This window comes from Elephantulus edwardii, unplaced genomic scaffold (genome assembly GCF_000299155.1).
Source record: "Elephantulus edwardii isolate Elephantulus edwardi_28Jun2011 unplaced genomic scaffold, EleEdw1.0 scaffold00014, whole genome shotgun sequence".
NCBI classification, from domain to species: domain Eukaryota; kingdom Metazoa; phylum Chordata; class Mammalia; order Macroscelidea; family Macroscelididae; genus Elephantulus; species Elephantulus edwardii.
In genome coordinates, this window is record NW_006399764.1 from 26,845,441 (window position 1) to 26,866,749 (window position 21,309).

Consider the following 21,309-nt stretch of genomic DNA (forward strand, 5'->3'; position numbering starts at 1 on the left):
AAAAGAAAAAAAGGATGGAATTATTTTATAAAATAAATTGAAAGTTGCACATTTCTATAGTATAAAGTCAGACTCAAACCCACTGCCTCTAGTCAGTTCTGACCCAGCAGCCCTCCTGCACTTCTGGACAGTAAATCTAACGGGAGCGGAGAGCCTATCTCCCTCCTCAGAGCCACTGGTGGATTGGATTCCAACTGCCGGCGAGGCACAGCTGGTGGGTGAGCAGTGAACCTCACTAGGTCCTACCCCAGCTGCAACTCACTGAACTGGCAAACTAAAAATTAGATTCCTGGAGGAGAAAAGCCATTTTTAAAAACTGAGGAAATTATATTAATACGAAGTGTATGAAGTCTTATACAAATAAAAAATTAAGAGGGTCTGGAATATACCAAGGAATGTCTTGGAGGAGATTAGAAAATCAGAAGAGATTCACTAAATAACGCAAAGATAGAAAGCAAGCAAGCTGGAGCATCAGTTAGTAAGGTGGTCGTATCAGTGCATACCTGGAGTAAACAGGCTGTTAAGATCTCGTATGACGGCTCTGAAAGAAGGCCGGAAATCTGGCTCGTAGTCCATACAATTATTTATAAGATTTGCTAACTCTGTCCACTTTGGTGCAGGAAGTTGATGCTTGTCTTCATAGAACTGCAGCTTCTGCAACAAAGGGCCATATGCTTAGATGAGCTGTGGAAGGCCAGGCCAATCTCTCTTTTAAAATTTGATTGACTGAAAAATTGAACCACATAAAAAAGATCATGAACCATTCCAAACAGTGATCTCAACCTCCTGGTCTGCACTTACCCTTTGGGAATCTAGAGCACTTAGGGGTTTATCTCCTCCACTGCAAATTTCCCACAGGGTGGTACCGAAACTCCATTTATCTGTCGCCAAGCTCAGATTTTTAGGATTTTCAATGCATTCAGGGGGTGCCCATGGTATTCTCTCCTGAAGAACTTTAAAAGGATAGGATCAGTATAGTTATAAAGGTCCTGTTCTTAGACCATTCTTCCATAATTTTCAAATCATTTCAACAATAAGGGGGGTTTTGTCTGTTTGTTCTAAGTGTGTAAGAGCTGGATGAGATCTATGAGTTTATCTATTCAATTCCTTTGATTTAACAACGACGATACTGAGATGCACAAAGTTTGAGTGTCAGCCAGAATGTTGGTAAATGTATCTCGGAAGAAGTACAGCCAGAATGTCATTGGGACAAGGATGGTGAGACTTCGTCTCACGTGATTTGGACATGCTGTCAGGAAAGAGAAGGATATCATGTTCAAAAAAGTTAGAGGTCAGGATAAAAGAAGTCCTTCAATGAGAAGGACTGATACAGTGATTTTAATGACGGGCTGCAATGGAACCATGGATTCTCTAAACTTCTTCCTGTTAAACCACAGTGTCTCAGGTGCTATCCCTCTCTATTTCCTCCTTTCCATTAGTTCTACATTTAAAGAAAGAAAGGGAGGAAAAAACCCAAACCCCTGTTTTCTATGAAATATGTCCTAAAATTACCTCTCAATAATTTTCCTACTACCTTACAATATATAATCAGTAAAGGTAATGTTACATCATGTATGGCTGTCCTAAATGGTTCTGTAGTGATGACAATCCTCACCTGCACATGAAAACTTAACAGGCATTCATTGCGATGGCAGATGGACGACTACATCCTACTAAGATATTCTGGGTACAGAACGGATAAAGGTGGATTCTACTCAAAAGTATTTCCCAAGTACATATTGGCTTTGTGTTCTTTGACTTTATCAGAAACATAGTTTTCAAGCGGGGCAAGAGAATGCCTTCTGGTTTTCTGGTACAATAAGTAAACGGGAAATATCAAACAATTGTTTGCATCTTTTGGTACATTTGGTAAAGCAGTATAATTATTTTTACTGTATAATCAAGAGATTAAGGAAACATTGGCTCCTTTTTCCTTCACCAAATAAATATATTTTCTCATAATTCATCTCCCATTTAAAGCGAATAAAATTTCCTTGAGTATTCAATCTACTGAAAGATCATGTAAGATTTCTGGCTCTATCCTACTCCCTGTTCACTGCCATTCAAGCCATGAAGTTCAAGTATCCTTGTTTGAAATAGAATATTATGCATAATGTGCCTAAAATTTGATTGACTTAGATACTATATTTAGAACATTTAGTTAGTTAATAAAATCATGAAATTCATTATTTGTATGAAAAATCATTTAACTAATTGAAACTTCTATCTTAAGTGATTTTTTGAACAGGTTAATAAACACAAGAGAAAAACACTGAAAAAGTTTTCACAAAGAAAAGTTAGTTCAGTACTTGAGTTAGAGAAATTCTTACACTAGATAATAGATCTTCTTTTTCTTTAGTAATTACAGGAAATGAAAGTTAACTTCTGGCTCTGAGAATATATTTATAGTTTTATTAAGAAATGCCACATTCTAAAAAAATGGAGAAAATCCTAGCTTCCATATATAATTAGGGAGAGGATGGTGACGTGTAGAGTGAAGGGAAGGGAAAACAGAGAAACTAGGATCTGTCTCCACAGTCACACCACTTAACCAGACAAAGTTAACAGAGATAAAAGTGATCACTAGAGAACTTACTGTCCTTTGGCAAAACTGTAATACTAATGCCAGGGTCACTAAGTTTGATGAAAGGAGGATTTCCTGTCTTCCTGTCTTCTTCTCTGATAAGTAGAATATTTTTGGCACACACATTCCCATGTACAAGAGCTTTTTCTTCCTATTAGAGTTAAATGCACAAACACATACATATTAATCCACAAATATCTGCACACTCAATCTGTCTAAATCCCCAAAATGGATTTAAGGGAAAAATGTAGTATAATAAATGTCAAATTAGAAGCGTGCTTTAAGAAAAATAAAAGTTTTGTGGCAGCATCACATTTCCTGTTTAAAAAAACTTAAAAGCTTACTCCAGTGTTGAAATGTAAATTAAAACTACCTCGAGAAGAAACAGGCCTGTCCTTGAAAAGGGTGAAACCAGGTTGCTCCTCGGAGGAAAGGATTTTAAAACCCCGTCTCACTACTTTGGGCATGTTGTCAAGAGGGCCCAGTCACTGGAGAAAGACATGCTTGGAAGAGTAGAGGGACAGCGCAGGAAAAGGCGGCCCCAGCTGTGATGACTGACACAGTGAGCCTGGCAATTCAGAGGCGGGTGTGTCAGAGATGGTGAAGCTGGCTCAGGAGAGGGCAGTGTTCAGAGCTACGGTTCCTAGGGTCCCTCTGAGTCATAGTCACCTCGATGGCACACAACAATGCCACCTCAATTGAGAAGGGACAGTCTGTGTCTCTGGAGGCTGCAATACTGTACCACGCAGGGCTCCTCAGAAGTCCATTCTTGGCACAATACGCAGCTGCGTAATTTTTGTTTAAATCCTCTAAATGTCTCTAACGTGACGTAAACTATGGATTCTTTACCAGCAATCCTAAGAGACTCATACAATGACAAATAATTTCAAATGTGATTTTATATGAGTAAACAAGCATATACATGCCTAAGTTGATAACTTGCATCATCTAATACAAACCATTTTAAACAACTCGGAATTCATGTACAGATTTACCTTTTGTTTCCAGGCCATGCTAACTTCTATACTGCTTCGTAAGATAAAACGGTAAGTATCTGATTTTTAAGAAGGTACTAATTACTTACTAGAAAGTGCATGGCCCAAGCCAACTGTTTAGCCACTTCAAGTTTCCATAAAATATTTATTGAATTTTTATTCTTTTTCAGATATGTATCTAGCGATCCAAATTTTACAAACTCTTGAACCAAAATATCTGCATAAAATACAAGCAATAGAAATAAGCCTAAATATACTTATAGTACAATATATTTAATTTCCCTTTTCTAACTCTATTTCTTGTTATAGCCAGAATTATAGATAAGGAAACGAAAGTAAGCAAAATTTACCATTTTAAAGAAGACTTCATGATTACAAACCATTTTATTTCTGGTGTTTAGTTCATTTACAATAGTAAGAGGTAAGAATTTACACAGCACATGTACAAATATTAAAATAATATATAAATACAGCACTCTATAGCTTCTATACATTTGTATGTATTAGGACTAAATTGAAGCTGTTATTGTGTTTTAAAGGAGTGAAAATGTCTCAAATAGTTCATTTATTCTCTATAAAACTATTTCTATTCAAACCTTCCTCAAGTTCTTCCATATATAAAATTAATACCAACATCTATTGCATTACAGGCAGCTATGGGAGCCTAGTGGTGAGAAATTGATGCAATCCCAAAGGCCTGTGGTTTGAATCCACCAGCTGCTTCACAGAAGGACGGTAATCTCCTCCTGTGTGATTAACTGTCTCTGAAAACTTTTTGGAGGGTCAGCTATGGATCAGTTCTGACTCAATGGCACACAACAACAACAACAACAACTGTATTACAGTCATAGAGGACTGAAATGCTAACTCCATTTATTCTTTTCATTAATGCTGCAAAAAAGCAAAAATGCATTATTTTGCATTTTATCTACCTTCTTCATTTTAATTTCATGCACTGGTTTCCTTTTTTACAAGACTTAACCAATTCATAATGTTTTCATTTTCAAAAATATTTAATGCCTAACAAATTGTGGTATACAGACATCTAACTATTATCTTGCAATAGAAATAGAACTTTCTATCTGAACTATAATTACATTCTGCTAAAAACACAAAAGTCACATAAGGAAGCCAGTGAGTTTACTTACTTTCTTCTCCACAGACACATACTCCGTAATTTAAAACCAGATGCTTATGAGAAAGTTGACTCATCATGCTTGCTGCTTCAAAAAACGACTGAGAAATAAAAACATACAAAACTGATGAAGTCTTGAGGTTGGGCACTGATGATGGCCAGAGGCACTCACATTTTGCCCAAGGTACCTTAATACAGTGTCCATTAAACTCACTTTTAAAAGTAAATGAAATTGTGGAAATACATCTATGGAGCTTAGTAAGCTCTGGGGAGTCAAGTTTGAAAACCAATGACTTAGTACAAAAATGATGTAATAATGCCCATAAGTACAATGTTAAATTCTTCTGAAAACAACTGATTATATTTTAAAATTTTCTAATTTTTCCTTGTCCCAATAGAATACACCCTCAGGAAAGTAGTTATGCTCTATGAAATTGACATAATCACGGAATCAACAAATATTAAAACACTGTAAATATTAAGCATATTTAATATTTTAAATAATAAAATATTTAAATTAAATTTAAATTATTAAAATATTGGGATAAAACATTTAAAGGAGTCAATGACTTACTATTTTTGTTTCATTAATGTTGAGCTCACAGAGAGCAGCACTGTAACTGCTGCCTAAATGTTTGTCTAACGTGCATTTTCTCTATAAGACCTCACACAGCCTTCTTGTGCTTGGGACATAAGACAACAAATCAGTAATACACCTGGGAATTATTTATAAAAGCAAAATCACCAATAAAAAGCACAAAAAGGTAAAATACATGACATGAAATCTGCTATGAAAAGGGCACTTGTTCTCAGTCCATGGCTGGAACAGGGAGGCAGAGCTTCACACTGTTGGACCTCAGTGGGGATCCTGTGCACTGGGGATTTGACTTACTCACTGTTCTGCACGTATACATGTCTGTGAATGACAGGATGCCAAGAATATTGATTTGAGAGCTGTGAATAAATTTCAGCGAGTAGGCAAATCCACAAATACAAACCCTGTAAGTATTGAATCTCAACTATATTCTTTAAATGAAAATCTTGAAAGGCTGCATGCATGACGTGCTGGGAGCCTTATGAGAGCACATCTCTCAACTCTACAAATGCCATGAACTACACGAGGACATACAAACCTCGGAGTAGTTTCTATGCGCTTTATCCAGAACTTTCAAAAGAACCTCTGTTTCATGCCTCTGACCATAGTCTCCTATTTCTCTTCTTAGGCCTTTGAAAATTTTTGTAAAAGTGCCTTGGCCAAGACTTTCATTCTGAAAAAGGTAAAATAATAAAGAATGATAAAAAGTAAAAATTAGAAAATATGTACAATAACAAGAAGCAATCAAATCCATCAGGAAATACTTCCCTTATAAACTAGACCCATATTTGAGACTTCAAATTAATTATTTCTTCTATTCTTGTTTTTTAAATTAAAAAAAAAACCCAAAACGAAATACTAGGATTAGTAAATAAAGTTTACTGTGGTATTATCTGGTTCTAAACCCTTTTAATGATTAGGTTTTTTAAAACAGTGCCATTGTTTACCTGTATTTGTAATATGTGCATCTTTTCTTTGTTTACCCTATTTTCCCACAGTAGCAGGGAAGTACAACATGGTCTGTGGAAGCAGAATATCTGACTACTTCTTGTTATGAGGCATCGAGTCACTTGAAACTTGTAGCAACCCCTATGTACAACAGCTCTGAACCCTGCTCTACCTTGAGTCAACATCACTGTCTCTGACACATCTACCTCTATTACCCCAGTTACTAAGCTGTGGGAAGCCAAATTTCAAACTGAATATTAATGACAAACCCAATGCTCTATCAGGATATGAGGGAAGCATAAATACAAGCTGGAATTCCGCAAGACAGGTCACAAGGGTCAAGCCAAGGCAGACCTTTAGGCTTTTCACAATTCTTGGATTGTTATTCGCTACCTACCCTCATCCCTCCTGAGTCCCCGCATAAGGTTTTCAATACCAAGAGCTTAGCTTCATTTGCATAGACTTCTCTTTGTGATTTGCTCCCAGGCAGTTTCCATAAAGTCATGGGGAAGCTGGGTTGTGAGCTTCAGTTTTTCCAGCTGTTCAGGCCCCTGCCTTCATGCTCTGTTTCTTCTTCATTCTTGGTGTCCTGTCTCTTTCTTTATTCTTTTTCTTTGGTCAACAACACTGAGTCAACTCTTATCATCCAGGGTCTTCCTCTCCTGCACTGTCCCTCCACCTTTCCAAGTCTGATCTCTTTCTCCATGGACTGGTCCCTCCATGTAACATGCCCAAAATATGTCAGATGCAGCTTCAAAATCCTAGCCTCCAAGGAGCAGCCTGGTTTCACCTTCTCTAGGGTGAACTTGTTTGTTCTCTTACCAGTCCATGTTACATTCAACACTCTTCTCCAGGATCATAACTCCAAGGCATTAGTTCTTCTTCTATCATCCTTAGTCATTGTCCAGCTCTCCGAGGTATAGCAAATAATTGCAAAGATAAGGATCAGGTGCACCCTATTCTCTAGATTGACATCGTTGCTCTTCAGTATTCTGGAGAGGTCCTTGACAGCAGACTTTCCCAATGCAATTAATGTTTTGATTTCCTGGCTGCTGGTACCCAGAGAGTTGAATGCAGAGCTAAGCAAACTGAAGCTGTTAACAATCTCAGTCTCTTCATCATCTATCATGATGCTGTCAGCTGGCCCAGTGGTGAGAATCTGTTTTCTTTATGCTGAGCTTCAATCCATATTAAAGGCTGCAGACCTTGATCTTCTGCAGCAAATGTCTCCGCTCCTCCTCAGTTTTGGCAAGCAAGGTTGTGTCATCTGCATAATCCAGATTGTTGATGAATCTTCCTCCAAATCCTGATGCCACACTTCTCCTCACAGAGTCCAGCCTCCCAGGTAATCTGTTCTGCATATAGATTGAAAAAGTATGGAAGATAGGATGCATCCCTGGCATACACCTTTCCTGATTTTTAACCGTGCAGTGTTTCCTTGCTCTGTTCTGACCACTGCATCCTGGTCCAATCAAATGTTCACATGAACACAATCAAATGTTCTGAGATTCCCATTCTTCTCCAAGTTAGCACAGCTTGTTGTGATTCCCATAGTCAAATGCCTTTGCACAGTCAATAAAATACAGATAGACATTCATTCCTCTGGTACTCTCTGCCTTCAGCTAAGATCCATCTAACATTGGCTTTAATAAATGTAGTGCCACAGCCTCTGAGAAATCCAGCAAGCACACATCTGGTAGTTCAGTTGATGTGCTGTTCCAGTCATTTTCTGACCATTTTCAGCAGGATCTTGCTTGCATGTGATATTAATGATACAGTTTGATAATTTCCACAATCTGTCAGGTCAGGTCACTTTTTTTCAGAATCGGAACACATTATGTCTTCATTATGGGAATCACAAACGAGGAGGAACAGTTGCAAACAGACCCTGACGAGTGGAATGTGGAATATGAAAAGTATGAATGTAAAAAAATTGGAGATTGTTAAGGAAGAAATAGAACGCATAACTATTGATATTCTAGACTTTGGGAAAATGAAATGGATTGGTAAGAAATATTTTTAACCAGACAATTATATGATCTACGATGCTGGAAATGAAAAGGCAAGAAAAAATGGGGTCACATTCTTAAAAAGGCCATTCATTAAAAAGACCATTTCTAGATTCATCTTGAAATACAACGTTGCAAGTGGCAGAATAATATCCATATGCATAGAAGGAAGACTTGTTAATAACACCATCATTCAAATTTATGCCCCAACAACCCCAGCCTACGAAGATGACTACTATCATCTGTTGCAATTGGAAAATGACCGAACATGCAACCCAAGATACATTAGTAATAATGAGTGACTGGAATGCAAAAGTTAGGGTATAGGAAGAAGGCAAAAACTGGGTGATAAAAATGAGGTGGGAGACAGAATGACAGAAGTCTGTACAATCAATGATTTATTTATTGCAAATGCCTTTTATAAGAAACACAAAATGGTGACTATACACAAGGACTTAACCTCATAGCCTACGCAGGAATCAGACTGATTACATGTACAGGGGGGAAAAGTCACAGAGGAGGATCAATATCAGCTATGAAAACTAGGCCAGGTGCTGACTGTGGATCAGATCATTAACTATTCATATGCAAGTGCAAACTGAAGCTAAAGAAAATAAACTCAAATCCACAAGAACCAAAGTTTGACCTTGAGTCTATCTCTCCTGAATTTAAATACCATCTTGGGCACAGGTTTGAGGTCTTGAATATGAATGAATGAAGATGCGCTGTGGAAAGGTATCAAGAATATCATCTATTAAGAATACAAAAGGTCACTACGAAGATAAAGGAAGAAGAAAAGGTATCAGAAGAGACTCTGAATATTGCACTAGAGCACTGAGAAGCCAAAACAAAGGGAAGAAATCAAGATGTTAAGGAGCTGAACAGAAGATTAGCATGGAAAGACAAAGCAAAAATATGAGCAAGGAACTGTAGTTGAAAAATCAAAAGGGACAAACTCACTCAGCATTTCTTAAGCTGAAGGAACTGAAGAACAAATTCAAGTCTCAAGCTGCAATACTTAAGGATGGTGTGGGCAGAATGTTAAATGACCCAGGAAGCATCAAAGTAAAATGGAAGGAGTACACAGAGGCACTATACCAAAAAGGATGGGTTGGCAGAGAAGAATTTCATGAAATAACAAGTGATCAAGAGTCTACGGTGATGAAGAGGGAAGTTCAAGCTGTTCTGGAAGAATTGGTAAATAACAAACAAATGTTGCCCTGGACGATCACCAGAGTATGTCAAGAAACCTGGAAGACAACTAGCAGGCCAACGTGCTGGAAGAGATCCATATTCGTTTTGACTTTGTTATTAATTGCTACTTATTTAAGGTATTTAACCTCTCTGTGTCTTGGTTTCTTCATCTGAGAAATGCGGATGATAACTGTGCTTTAATATAGGTTTATTAACAACCATAATTAATAAATATGTGAAAATATTTAATAACACACAGTGAATCTTATTATGTGCTAGCTATTAGTACTATTATTAGTATTTCTTGACTATTTATACAGATTAATTGTCGAGGGCCTGCACTGTGAAGCAGAACTTCTTGCTGTGTACTGTCGAGTCAGAAGTGACCCAGACCTGACCCCCCAGTGGGTTTTCAGAGGCAGTTAACTGCAAGGGAGGAGACTGCCCATCCTTCTCCCATGGGGCAGCTGGCAGATTCAAACCGCATGCCTTCAGAATTGCAGTGCAGGTCTTTGCCACTAGGCCACCAGTACTATCTATGAAGCAGGACTACTTGGATTTAAATCTACTAGTTACTAGTTTCGTAAATATTCCATTACCCAGCTACTTTTGTTCTTCCTATTACTGACTTGAGAACTTCTGTCTTTACAATCTTGAATGATTATAAACCGTATCTCCCTACGGAGCTTAGCTAGTAGGTAGTCTTTCTCATTCTACCTTCTATGTCCCTCAATCTCTCTTTCATTGTTTCTATGTCTTTCTCTCCATTTACTGCATTCTGAACAACTTCTGCAGACCTATTTTCTAAATCACTTAACTCTCACTTCAGCTGAGTAATCTACTTTCTAGAAATTGTCCATTTTGTTTTAATGCCACTAAAGATATTTTTCATCTTTATACCTTCTACTTTTCTCCAAATGTTTTCAGTCCTTTTTAATGATGATTTGTCATTTCTTCATGGTTTCACCTTTTGTAGCTTTAAATATATGTTATGTATTTTATAATCTTTATGTGAAAATCCTATTGCAGAAAGTCCATAGGAGTCTAATTCTGATGTCTGTTGGTCTGACGACTCTGTTTAATCCTAGGTTCTTTTCCCCTGACGTTGTGAATTTTCTATTATATATTCATGTATGAAGTAGTTCTATGAGGTCCTGAGTGGTTTAAGTTAAGGGTAAAGTTGTTGTTGTTATGTGCCGTCGAGTCGTTTCCGACTCATAGCGGCCCTATGCACAACAGCCCTAAACCCTGCTCTATCCTGCGCCAACTGCACCGCCTCTGACACACCCATCCCGATTACCCCAGTCACCGAATCAATCCATCTCATAGAGGGTCTTCCCCTCCTGTGCCATCCCTCCAACCTCTCAAGCATGATGTCCTTCTCCAAGGACCCGTCCCTCCTGGCAACATGTCCAAAGTATGTCAGACGAAGCCCCAGAATCCTTGCATCCAAGGAGTAGCTTGGTTTAATCCTCTCCAAGATAAATCTGTTTGTTTTCCTGGCAGTCCAGGGTACATTCAGTACCCTTCTCCAGCACCACAGCTCAGTACTCATGAAAAAGTTCTGCATTTTCTTTAGTGAGGCAATACAAAATAATAATTTTCTTTTAAATTTAATTTATTGGTTTAGGTTTTTTCAGATCATGAAGGGAGTATAAAGAAACTCAAATCCTTTCCTTTTACTTCTCAGGAATGACTCTCACGTCCTCACTAAGAGTCCAACTAAGAGGATTTTTCTTTTCTTCCTCTTGGCTAGTGGGTGAATTTTTTATAGTACCTAACTTTGCAAAAGATGTATTAACACATATACCCTACATTTGTCCAACGGCCAGCTCAGGTCTCACTCTTGGCCTTGTGCAGGCCTGAGACCTCACCCCTGTCTTCGGACTGTTGGTGAATCGAAGTTCCTGACTTAGTGAGACCAATTCTTGTCTCCAACATCACTCCACAGCCAGTGTGTTAGCTCTTCCTTATTATTTTTCAATCTTCTTCTGGTTTTCCTTACTTTCCTGAGAACTTGAGAGTTAAGACAAAAATCTTTATAAAGGAAGATTTTATATTTTATATTTAAAATTTATAGAGGATTACTTATAGATTTAGGAAAATCAAATATAATTCTAACCTCAAAATAACTTTTCTTATTTATAAGTCAAATTTAGACTAATATTTTTATAAAAAGTACAAATATTTAAACTACAACTAAAGTTTTACAGTATATGTTACAGCTAAATAGTTTCAAATGTCTTATAAGGTAACAAAATAAACAAGGGTTGTTTAAAGAAATGTTCTTTGAAGAGTCAAAAAGACAATAATTAGCAACTAATTACTTACAAATACCAAATCTTCATTTCTGATTTTGTGAAATACCATCTGATTCACATTATTATGCCTCTGCAGTGTTGGTGAGGTTGGCACATCTGAAACACCATTAGTTCTAAAGACTAAAAGGTTTGATCTGTCTGGAAAAAAAATATGTATAAATGCACACACATGCGTTTATCAGGATTTTTTTCATAATAAGCCAATTATTATATCAAAGAATTTCCAACCTTATTAGCTTTATTTTCAAAATACAGAAATTTAAATCTATAAAGAATATGGAAGTCTTTACTTCTAACATACATGATAATTTAGTAGTGAGGCTTTCTATGTAAACAAGTAAGTGACTGATAGGTAGCAAGCCAGTACTGCTTTTGAAAATATCTTTGTATAATTATGGAATTTTGAGTCAATTCTGGCCAACCAAAGCAAAGCACATAATCCTGTCTTGTAATGTTTTCTGCAAAAGAACAAACTGAAAAATCCTGTGGTTCTGGAGCTGATTCTTTCACACTCCTTCTGAAATCAACAGATTAAAGATAACACCCATTCAATACACAACTCATTCCAGAACTTGTTAAAAAAACTAGAAAATTATTCTACCTTTTGGCTTTGGAGGACAGCATTTCGTAAACTGGAAAATGATGCTGTCTGAACGAACAGTCTCCATCTGGTAGCAATTCAAAAGATCTTTAAGAGTATTAAAGTTCTTCTTAGTCCCACTGAGGTTGAATTCTCCATTCTCATTTTTTGTAATCAAACAATGTTTATATTCAATGACACTGTCTCTCTACATAAGTTTAATTATAAAGAGAAAGGGGGAGAAATCACAATGAACATGTAGCAATTATTCTGCAAAAGAAGACATTACAAACATAACCCACAGACTATTTATAGCTGTGTGCCCTATTATAGTGGGGTAGGCTGAAAGAAGCACTTAGTTCCTCAAGAAGGTATCTCATTTGTCTAGCTTACAGAAGTGGCTGACAGCTGATTTTATTAAGAAGTAACAGTACAGCAATAATTCACAGGAGTAATGTTGTCTTTTGAACTTGGGAGAAATGACGATAGTTATACAAGTGTTCAGGTCTTTAATTCATAAGGTCTCTGTAAGTCACCTATGACTTGATGGCACTTAACAACAACAAGAAAGCTCAGTTGGCCTAGTGGACAGAAAGTGATACTATCAAGTCAAAGGTGGGTGATTTTAATCTGTGACCCTCAGGCCCGGTTTTAATTGGTTTTGGTCAAACATTCTTCTAAGTGGTATAGCCCTGGTCTGTCCATTTGCTGTATAGCGGTAACTTGTGTTTGCTGTGATACTAAACACTGTGACCCTGATGTGTTACATGCGATAATGGTTACCCATGGTGGACAGTGTTTGGTGGAGCTCCCTGATTAAAACAAGCTTGGAAGCAGGAGTGGCATCCACTTCTAAAATAGCTTGCCTCCAGAAACCCTATGAACTTTGGAGAAACGATGAAAGTTATACAAGTGTTCAGGTCTTTTGTTCATAGGGTCACTATGAGTCGCCCACAACTCAACAGCACTTAACAACAACAACGTTGTTTTACACAGCACTCCATAATTTACAGGACAAAGTGTAAAATGAGGGTAGTACCTAACATGCAAGAGTGAACTTCTTCCACCATCTTTAACCTCAGTTTAAGAGGCCTTGGGTGATCTGTCTCAATGGTGAGAGTTCAAAATTTGACCTGGTTTAAAATGTGCATTACAGATCACAATTCTTAATGTCCACTAAAGGACTGCAATGCTGCCTTGTCCTGTGTGTGTGCTCTATTTCCTCCAAGTCACATAATCACTATTAGTAAAAAGAAAACGTATCTTTGACCTATTCTATTCCACATGACTTGGCAGAAGTTCTCTTGTTTGAGAAAAAAAAAGAGAACTAAAGAGACCTGAGAAAGCAGATCATACCAAACATCAAAAACAAATATCAAATAAAAAGATAGAAACACAGAAATCATCTTATATTTTTCCATAGTTGCCAGGAACTATATTTAGTTTATTTGTACAGCATCCTTGAGGAAAAGTGCTATTACGATAACTGTCAAACTCAAAGCTTGAATTCTGAGTCTGAAGAGAAAATATGGTAGTTAAAAACGAAGGGAAATTAGATGGACAAAATGAAGTTGCTATCACATGTGACTCACTAACCTCAACAGCAAACGTGAGAAAATATTTATTAAAGTCCTTAGGACTGCATCGAAGTACATACATTCCAGTCTGATTACCAGCTTTCTTCAGTTTACTAATGGCAAAATCCATTCTAAAGGTAAAGAAGAAATTATTTGTCAATGTATCAGTTATTTATTTGTCATTTAATTATGATCAGTTAATTATTTGTCATTGTATCAGTCAATGCAACCCTCTGTATCAATCCCTTGGTATCCCTGTGGATACCAAAACTGGCAGATGCTCAAGTCCCTATACAAAATGGCATCAATTTGCTTACAACCTATGTAACTTCCTCCTGTGTATGTTACATCACTTAGAGATTACTTATAATGTTATTGTTATTCACCAGTGAGTCAGAATCAAGTCATAACTGACCCTCCAGCAAGTTTTCAGAGGCAGTAATTTGCACAGCAGGACTGTCCATATTTCTCTCAAGGAGCAGCTGGTGGATTTGAACTGCATACCTTTGAATTGGCAGTGTGACCTCTTACCACTAAGCCACTAGCGCTAATACATGCATAAAACAATACAAACGCTATGTAAATAGTACTTTGTGCTCTCTCCTAGTTTTTAAGGGATTGCTTTGATTGCTTAATTGTTCTTGTCTCCCTAAATATTTTTACCCACAATTGACTGAATCTGCAAATGCAGAATCCATAGGTAACTGTAGTATCCAAAATAATCTGGAGTTCCAATTTTTAACTTTCTTTTTACATACTGTGGCAAGTACCATGACATATGGGCAATTTGTCATCTAAATGATCTTTTAATCTTTAGAAGTCTCCTATACTTCATAAATTCATCAATAATCCTTGATTCTTTGGAGAGGAATGAAGTTGATAAGCCTTAATTAACTAGGCAGCCAAGGAAAACAGAAAAGATGCAAATAATCACAGTAAAAATGAGAGCAGGTCATTCCTAGGAAATTTTAAGAAATTAAAAGAGAACGCTATAAAAATTGCATGCCAACAAATTAAGATAACCTTGTAAAATGGTAAGTTTCAAGAAATGCACAAACTACTTAAACCAAATCAAAGAGAAAATGTCAAGAGAACTATATAACAGGAAGAGATTGAACCAATAATCAAGAACTTCTCAGTCAAGAAAAGTCCAAGATCAAATGATCCCACTGGTAAATTCTAACAAACATTTAAACAATTAACACCAACTCTTCGGAAATTTTGAGGGAATGCTATCTAACTCTTTCTGTGAGGTGAGCATTCTCATGAGAGGAAAGCTAGGCAAAGAAAGTACAAGAAAAGTATTATATTACTGAGTTATCTCCATTTCCCTCACATATAAAGTAGTGTGTGGCACACAGAGTCTCATTAAATGTTCTGTGAAAAAAAAATGAAAGAATGTTTAAATGGATGGATGAATGAACAACTGAATTTTTTCCTAAACATGTAAAGTTTAAGTAGAATTTACAAGTAGCATATTTCTTTCATAATAACTGAAACAAGATACTGGGAACAGACTGAGTCAAGTCTTAAATAACAGTCATTTTCAGGGAGCTCTGGTGGCCTAGTGGCAAGAAGCTGTGCTGCAATCCAGAAGGCACACTGTTCTAATCCCCTAGATTCTCTGCTAGAGGAGGGGCAATCTCCTCCAGTGCCAGTTGAATTGGACTCAATGATACACAACAACAACAACAAAACCCCAATCATTTAGAAGGAGCTTAAGTTCAAGAAGTATTCTCATAACCGAAGATAATTTCTTCTGCTCAAACTATTAAAAATTGGAGTCAAACAAAACCAGAATTTGGGCTTACTAGATTTAAAAAAAAATTTTTTTTTATTATTTTGTGTGTGTGTGTGTTCCATTAAATCAGATCTGACCTGTACAGGAGGAGACGGTCCCTCCTTCTCCAGCAGAACATCTGGTGGATTCAAACTGCGCACCTCTGAGATTGAAGTGCAGCATCTTACCACTAGGCCACCAGAGCTCCCCAAGGGCTTACTAGATTTTATGAATGAGCTTTATTCATCATTAAAATAAGGCTCTATAACTGTGCAGTCAATATGGTAGCTATTAGCTGTACATAGTTTTTTAAATGTAAAATTTAATAACAGTCCATTCACTCAGGTACACTGGCCAGTGGCTACTGCATTCATGCATCTATGGATTATTTCCATCACTGCAGGATACAGTATTGGAAAGCGCTAGTGTAAATACGACATCATCTCATGTGTTAAAGCTGTTAGTAAAAGGTTGTCCAAAAAGAATAAAGATTTTCCATTTTTACACTGTGTTTCCTCCTTTAAAAAGAAACTGGAAGTCTTTTTAAAGTAGCAATAATAATAATAATTTTTTTTAAATCCCAAGTTAAACATGAAGAGTGATTAAATGTCAAGTATTATGAACAGATGGCAAATTATGTCCTGAATAATTCTAATTATTACATAATCTGATTGCAAAATGCACACTTTTTTTAACAACAACAGAAAATGAACAACTTATTATCAGTCAAATAAAGACATTTTTCTAAATTCCTACTAAATCTACTTTAAAAAGAACAAACAAATTCTGCCTTGGAAGAAGTACAAACAGAACATTCCTTAGATGTAAAGACAGTGAGATTTTTGTCTCAACTGCACTGGGCATGTTATCAGGAGAGATCAGTCCCTAAAGGGGGCCATCCTGCTTGGTAGAGTAGAGAGTCAGAGAAAAGGAGGAAGCTTCCCAATCAGAAGGACTGACCAAGTGGCTTCCACAATGGGCATAAGCAGCAGGTGTGAGGAAGGTACAGCAGCCGTGGGGAAGGTGCGGCAGCCGTGGGAGAAGTTTGGCACACGTGGGGAAGGTGCGGCAGCCATGGGGAAGGTGCGGCAGCCGTGGAAGAAGTTTGGCACACGTGGGCAAGGTGCGGCAGCCATGGAGAAGGTGCGGCAGCCGTGGGGAAGGTGCGGCAGCCGTGGGAGAAGTCTGGCAGCCGTGGGGAAGGTGGCACTGTGGTTTTTCTGCCATACACAGGGTCTCTGTGAGTCAGCATCAACTCACAGCCCCTGACAACAAAGCCCACTCACAGGATTTTGATGTAGAAAATCTTCTTTGTAAATAACTTATTCAATTTTTAAAATCAGTATTACTTACGAAATTGGGCCATGACAGTTGCTTTGTATATTTTCAAGCACTGTCGGAGGTGCTACTTCTTTGCAGAGGTAATGATGTGCATCTGCAGTTAATCTGTAGTATCCATCAATCAGTGACACAAAAGATAAAGCCTCTCGTAATGAGCTAAGTTCAATTTCCTACACAAACAGAAGAAAAAGAATATTTTTAGTGAGTACCATTGGAATCAATCAACTCTTGCCAATCATTAAAAATTCTCTTCAACACATACTATCAATTTTTCCTAATTTTCTTCTAAATCTCTCCTAGTAATATACTGACTTACAAACACAGAAATACATATACAAAGATGTCTACATGCTGTATATTTTGGGAATGACAAAAAAAATGGCAAATATAAAATATCTATTAAAAGAGCAAACTGTTAAATGGTATATACAGTGTTGTAGTTTTACGAGTTGGATTTATGGGTACATAGAACAACTGTGATCTTGTTAAGGAAGAAACAATAAAGAACATTATATAAACTATCACCCTTATTTTAGAAATAAAATACATACCAAAAAACCTGGTAACACAGTTAGCTCCAGAGAGAGTAAATCTGAAATGTTATAGGAATTTTTACCTACTCTATATAAAATTTTTATTGTATTTGGCTTCCTATTTAAAAAGGCATTGATTCACCAGTAAGGGTCTGAAATTCAGGTAGGAAATATTCTGAAGCAGTCTGACCCTACAGAGGTTTTGATTTCTGTTTCTGGTGAGACTCTGCGGCATTGTTTACTAGCCACTGGCTGTGAGTTGATAGTATTCGGCGATAATGGTTACCGATGGTGGACAGTGTATGGTGGAGCTCCCCGATTAAAATAAGCTTGGAAGCAAGAGTGACATCCACTTCTGAAATAGCTTGCCTCCAGAAACTCTATGAATTTGGAGAAACAATGAAAGTTATACGTGTTCTTCAGGTCTTTTGTTCATAGGGTCGCTTTGAGTCATTTACGACTAAACATCAACAAGAAGAGAGCTCAGTTGGCCTAGTGGATAGAAAGTTACGCTACCAAGCCAAAGGTGGGTGATTTTAATCTGCTGCCCTCAGGCCTGGTTTTAATTGTTTTTGGTCAAACATTCTTCTAAGTGGTAAAGCACTCATGTGTCCACTTGCTTTACAGAGGTAACTTGTGGTTGCTGTGATGCTAAACACTGTGACCCTGATGTGTCAAATGGGATGATGGTTAGTTACCCATGGTGGACAGTGTCTGGTGGAGCTCCCCAATAAAACAAGCTTGGAAGTAGGAAAAGCATCCACTTCCGAAATAGCTTGCCTCTGGAAACTCTATGAACTTGGAGAAACGATGAAAGTTATACAAGTGTTCAGGTCTTTTGTTCCCAAGATCACTATGAGTCATCTAGGACTCGATGGCACTTAACAACAACAACAACATATAAATTTTAATTGTTAGGTTTTTTTTTCCCAAAGATCATATTGATACACTATATCCTTATAAACTATAAAACAATAAAATTTAATTGTGGATTCTCTCAACACCTGATGATTACCAACTCTTGTCAATTCTGATACAATGTTTATCATACAGGCTAATTTAATATTATTCCATTACTTATACCCCTATGCAACTCTAACCACTAGCTATGAGCATGACTGAATTTTTCAATCCAGTCTTGATTTCCTACCTCTCTTGAACTCTCCATCTGTATTAGTGCTTGAATTCATTTTCAAAGATCAAAAGGAAAATTCCATTTTCTCAAAGATTAGTAGACAGTAGGAATACACTATATCATATTTTTATCTAAGAACAGATAAAGTATGACTGATTAAAAGAAACTGCAGTTTATTATCACTTCGGTAATATAACTCAGAAATAAACAGGTCATACAGAGTCTTAAAGTAAATGATAAAATAGCATTAATAAGCCAGTTAAGCCAGCAGATTAAAAAGAAAACAGAGCCAGGTAAATACGAATGAAAGACCAGAGCATAAAGGAACCAAGTCTTCTCTATGAATTAAAATAGTATTTCTAAAACTATTTTGTGAAAAGGAAAAGATTACTCTTTTGGAATCAACCATGTTTATAAATTCAGTAGGGCTGACTGGGGATTAGTTAGCATTTTGTCCCAATATATAAAGATGAGACAGCATTGTATTATTTCTTCTTATAATTAGTCACTGACACTCATACTGATTTTTTTTTTATTTTTATTTTTTTAGTGTGTGTGTGTGTACCATCAAATCAGATCTGACTGGTACAGGAGGAGATTGCCCCTCCTTCCCCAGCAGAGCATCTGGTGGATTCGAACCATGTGCCTCTGGGATTGCAGTGCAGCTTCTTGACACTAGGCCACCAGAGCTCCCCCATACTGATTTTTTTAAAAAAATATTACAGTCAGTAATGAACATCACAAGAAATCAGCACATCTCAGACTAGAGGAAAAAGAACTGATACTTTACTATTATATAAAGTGAGTAAAAGAGATGATCATGAAACTTTGTGAAAAGGTTATGTTAGTAGTGAAACAAAGAGCTAGATTTAAAAACAGCAAAACCCCAACACCTTACTAAGCTGATGTAAAGCTATAGCCAAAATTCTTATAAATAAATATACTTTGGTATTAAGATTCTGAAACACATTTTTCTATAAGACAATTCTTCTGTAACTATGAGGCCTCGACCACGCATCGATCAGTTTGTTGTACTGTGGGGGCATGATGGTGCTGTGACACTGGAAGCTATACCAGCACTATTTCAAATACCAGTACATCATCCATGGAGGAAATGCTTCCGTGGAGCTTCCAGTCTACGACGAGGAAGTAGGCTTCAGCATCCATCCACCTCTGAAAACACAGGCCCTCGAAAACCCCATGAACTGCAGCAGAACATTGTCTGATGTGCAGAGGTGAGGCCTCAGGCTGGAAGGCACTCAAAACACGGACTAACACTGTGACTGTGGTCAAGAGTACAGCCAAGAGGAAGGACTGTGCTGGGTTGGCAGGCGTGTTACTCTGTTAACACAAGGTCACTACGGGCCACAGCCAATTCAGTATCCCCTAACAACAAACTACAACACAAAACACCAATACTAATCAATACTAATCTTAAAAGTTAACTTACCAGATTTTTACCATCTTGCTTATGGATAGTTACAATTCTGCTCTCATTAGAACCTTCTTGATTTGCTTGCTTAATGCTGACATCAATAATATCGGGGAAGTCACAGTACACCTGTAAATCCTGTGAGGGAGGGCCATCAGAATTAATAACAAGTGGAACTGAAGGCATAAGTTTAAAACAAGACTTAAAAATATGCAAAATTCTTTAAAATAAAGCATTTATAACAACAGCATAAAATGAAATTCCCTTCCCCAGTACCCTCACACTATGGCTACACTCTCTTGCTTTGCTCTAAAACTGAGAGCTGTGAAAGATACAACTCTAAAATGGGCTTCACCCACTGCTGTCAAGTTGATTCCGGTTCTTAGCAGCCTGTTCTCCCATTTCTGAGGCTGTAAATCTTTATGTGAAGAGATGGCCCATCTTCCTGTAGCAAAGGGGCTGGTGGACTCAAATGGCCAACACTTCTGCTAAACAGTCCAACACATTTTACTCTACGTCTTAGCTGACCCTCCAGAGGGTTTTCAGAGGTGATAAATTGCATGGGAAGTCTGACTCTGCCCATCTTTCTTTGCACATCTGCTAGTGATATCGAACTGCATGCCTTTGGGTTAGCAGCACAACTCCTTACCACTAAGCCACCAACCAGAGCCCCCTAGATTGTGGAGTACCTTTCAACCTAATTAACATTAGTAGGAACCATTATCAGGAAACTAGACATTTTAGCTACCAAGAATGATAACAAAATTTTTCCCTTCTAAGTCCCCACCAACCACCGAAGGCCAGCATTAAGTATAAACAAATGTAAAGCTTCAAAGTCAAAGTTAAAAACAACTTAAGTGATTATTAAACAAGTACATGCTATCAGAAAAATCAATTAAAATAAGTATTTTTTTTCATTTAATGAATTTTTAAACTGTGCCTTGTATTATCAACAATAGCGAAGGAAAAAAGGTAAAACCACCTTAAATAACTTGAACTTTAGAGTTTAATCCTTTCTAGAAACCACAAGAAAGTCATACTAATGATTTTTGTCATAGAAAGATGAAATAAGAGCAATTTAAGAATAATGATAAAAGAACTAAACATATGATCTTAGTGCTGTTACACCATTTAAAATTCCCACTTCATA

At 37.2% G+C, this 21,309-nt stretch overlaps 1 protein-coding gene across 1 annotated transcript in view; it reads right to left on the reverse strand.

Annotated features, from left to right (window-relative positions):
• JAK2 (Janus kinase 2) overlaps positions 1-21,309 on the reverse strand; it is a 58,942-nt gene that overhangs the window by 22,288 nt on the left and 15,345 nt on the right. The window contains exons 6-16 of the mRNA XM_006881313.1: positions 20,178-20,297; positions 17,072-17,229; positions 13,958-14,069; positions 12,383-12,569; positions 11,792-11,919; positions 5,848-5,982; positions 4,728-4,815; positions 3,669-3,796; positions 2,597-2,735; positions 802-953; positions 504-654 (exon numbers count right to left, since the gene is read on the reverse strand). Of these exons, the coding sequence (XP_006881375.1) occupies positions 504-654; positions 802-953; positions 2,597-2,735; positions 3,669-3,796; positions 4,728-4,815; positions 5,848-5,982; positions 11,792-11,919; positions 12,383-12,569; positions 13,958-14,069; positions 17,072-17,229; positions 20,178-20,297 (1,498 nt within the window). The remainder of the gene's footprint in view (positions 1-503; positions 655-801; positions 954-2,596; positions 2,736-3,668; positions 3,797-4,727; positions 4,816-5,847; positions 5,983-11,791; positions 11,920-12,382; positions 12,570-13,957; positions 14,070-17,071; positions 17,230-20,177; positions 20,298-21,309) is intronic.